Source organism: Entamoeba dispar, genomic scaffold (genome assembly GCF_000209125.1).
Source record: "Entamoeba dispar SAW760 scf_1105229459111 genomic scaffold, whole genome shotgun sequence".
NCBI lineage: Eukaryota > Evosea > Mastigamoebida > Endamoebidae > Entamoeba > Entamoeba dispar.
In genome coordinates, this window is record NW_001853529.1 from 1 (window position 1) to 2,676 (window position 2,676).

At 26.3% G+C, this 2,676-nt stretch overlaps 2 protein-coding genes across 2 annotated transcripts, besides 8 other annotated features; both read right to left on the reverse strand.

Moving 5' to 3' along the window:
* Positions 1–89: 89 nt before the first annotated feature.
* EDI_190010 (uncharacterized protein) lies at positions 90–1,027 on the reverse strand (the record flags this gene model as incomplete). Its single annotated transcript, XM_001735388.1, has 4 exons — positions 90–557; positions 593–692; positions 732–797; positions 864–1,027. The coding sequence occupies 4 exons, from the start codon at positions 1,025–1,027 to the stop codon at positions 90–92; spliced, it is 798 nt and encodes a 265-aa protein (XP_001735440.1).
* Positions 140–312: a microsatellite.
* Positions 315–352: a microsatellite.
* Positions 843–944: a microsatellite.
* Positions 1,028–1,100: 73 nt separating the features above from the next.
* EDI_190020 (uncharacterized protein) lies at positions 1,101–1,568 on the reverse strand (the record flags this gene model as incomplete). Its single annotated transcript, XM_001735389.1, has 1 exon — positions 1,101–1,568. A coding segment is annotated over one exon (468 nt), but the record flags the coding sequence as incomplete, so codon positions are not given.
* Positions 1,151–1,323: a microsatellite.
* Positions 1,326–1,363: a microsatellite.
* Positions 1,569–1,853: 285 nt separating the features above from the next.
* Positions 1,854–1,955: a microsatellite.
* Positions 1,956–2,161: 206 nt separating this feature from the next.
* Positions 2,162–2,334: a microsatellite.
* A 2-nt stretch (positions 2,335–2,336) lies between these two features.
* Positions 2,337–2,374: a microsatellite.
* Positions 2,375–2,676: the final 302 nt, after the last annotated feature.

The window sequence follows — 2,676 nt, forward strand, 5'->3', positions numbered from 1 at the left end:
AGATTATAGGAGGCATAAAAAGTGTAAGGCCTCTGCGGGAATCGAACCCACGACCTTTCCCTTACTAGGGGAACGCACTGCCATCTATGCTAAGAGGCCTTCCAAGGATGGAGGTATATATAATATAAAAAAAAGGTGTAATATATATATAAAAAGTTGAAATAAATAAATATAAAAAGTTGGAATATATATATATAAAAGGTGTAATATATATAAAAGGTGTAATATATATAAAAGAAGGAATATATATATATATAAGGAAGAATAAATATAAATAAAAGATAAGGTATAATAAAATAATAAAGGTATAAAGTTATATAGATATATAAATATATATATAGATATAGATATAAAGGAATAAAGTAGAAAAGTAGAAAAGTAGAAATGATAAAGTTTAATATATAACATAAGTTATAAAGTGATAAGTGACATATATATAGATATAAAAGGGTACATAAAGATAGAATATAGTAAAATGCAAGAGGTGGGGTTCGAACCCACGCCTCCGAAGAGAACAGTACCTTAAACTGCCGCCTTGGACCACTCGGCCACTCTTGCTGGTTGTCATATAATAAAATCAAAGAATAAAAACACTATAAAGGTATAAAGGTATAAAGGTATAAAGGTATAACTCTATATAGGTATAAAGGTATAAGAGGAATAGAATAGTATAAAGGTATAAAGGTATAACACTATAACACTATAGTCATATAGTCATATAAAGGTATAACTCTATAAGAATATAAGAATAGAATAGGGTAACACTATAGGAATAATATAAAGATAAAATAGAAAGTCTATATAGGATAAAGATAGAGTAAGAATAATAGAACATAAAAGGTTATAGATATCTAAACATTTACACATATATGAATATATAGATAGAAAAGGATCTAGAAATAAGAATAGAAAAGTATCTAGATGTATATATAGATATAAAGATAAGAACTAAGATGTAAGATGTAAGATGTAAGATATAAGATATAAGATATAAGATATAAGTAAACATATAGATTATAGGAGGCATAAAAAGTGTAAGGCCTCTGCGGGAATCGAACCCACGACCTTTCCCTTACTAGGGGAACGCACTGCCATCTATGCTAAGAGGCCTTCCAAGGATGGAGGTATATATAATATAAAAAAAAGGTGTAATATATATATAAAAAGTTGAAATAAATAAATATAAAAAGTTGGAATATATATATATAAAAGGTGTAATATATATAAAAGGTGTAATATATATAAAAGAAGGAATATATATATATATAAGGAAGAATAAATATAAATAAAAGATAAGGTATAATAAAATAATAAAGGTATAAAGTTATATAGATATATAAATATATATATAGATATAGATATAAAGGAATAAAGTAGAAAAGTAGAAAAGTAGAAATGATAAAGTTTAATATATAACATAAGTTATAAAGTGATAAGTGACATATATATAGATATAAAAGGGTACATAAAGATAGAATATAGTAAAATGCAAGAGGTGGGGTTCGAACCCACGCCTCCGAAGAGAACAGTACCTTAAACTGCCGCCTTGGACCACTCGGCCACTCTTGCTGGTTGTCATATAATAAAATCAAAGAATAAAAACACTATAAAGGTATAAAGGTATAAAGGTATAAAGGTATAACTCTATATAGGTATAAAGGTATAAGAGGAATAGAATAGTATAAAGGTATAAAGGTATAACACTATAACACTATAGTCATATAGTCATATAAAGGTATAACTCTATAAGAATATAAGAATAGAATAGGGTAACACTATAGGAATAATATAAAGATAAAATAGAAAGTCTATATAGGATAAAGATAGAGTAAGAATAATAGAACATAAAAGGTTATAGATATCTAAACATTTACACATATATGAATATATAGATAGAAAAGGATCTAGAAATAAGAATAGAAAAGTATCTAGATGTATATATAGATATAAAGATAAGAACTAAGATGTAAGATGTAAGATGTAAGATATAAGATATAAGATATAAGATATAAGTAAACATATAGATTATATGAGGCATAAAAAGTGTAAGGCCTCTGCGGGAATCGAACCCACGACCTTTCCCTTACTAGGGGAACGCACTGCCATCTATGCTAAGAGGCCTTCCAAGGATGGAGGTATATATAATATAAAAAAAAGGTGTAATATATATATAAAAAGTTGAAATAAATAAATATAAAAAGTTGGAATATATATATATAAAAGGTGTAATATATATAAAAGGTGTAATATATATAAAAGAAGGAATATATATATATATAAGGAAGAATAAATATAAATAAAAGATAAGGTATAATAAAATAATAAAGGTATAAAGTTATATAGATATATAAATATATATATAGATATAGATATAAAGGAATAAAGTAGAAAAGTAGAAAAGTAGAAATGATAAAGTTTAATATATAACATAAGTTATAAAGTGATAAGTGACATATATATAGATATAAAAGGGTACATAAAGATAGAATATAGTAAAATGCAAGAGGTGGGGTTCGAACCCACGCCTCCGAAGAGAACAGTACCTTAAACTGCCGCCTTGGACCACTCGGCCACTCTTGCTGGTTGTCATATAATAAAATCAAAGAATAAAAACACTATAAAGGTATAAAGGTATAAAGGTATAAAGGTATAACTCTATATAGGTATAAAGGTATA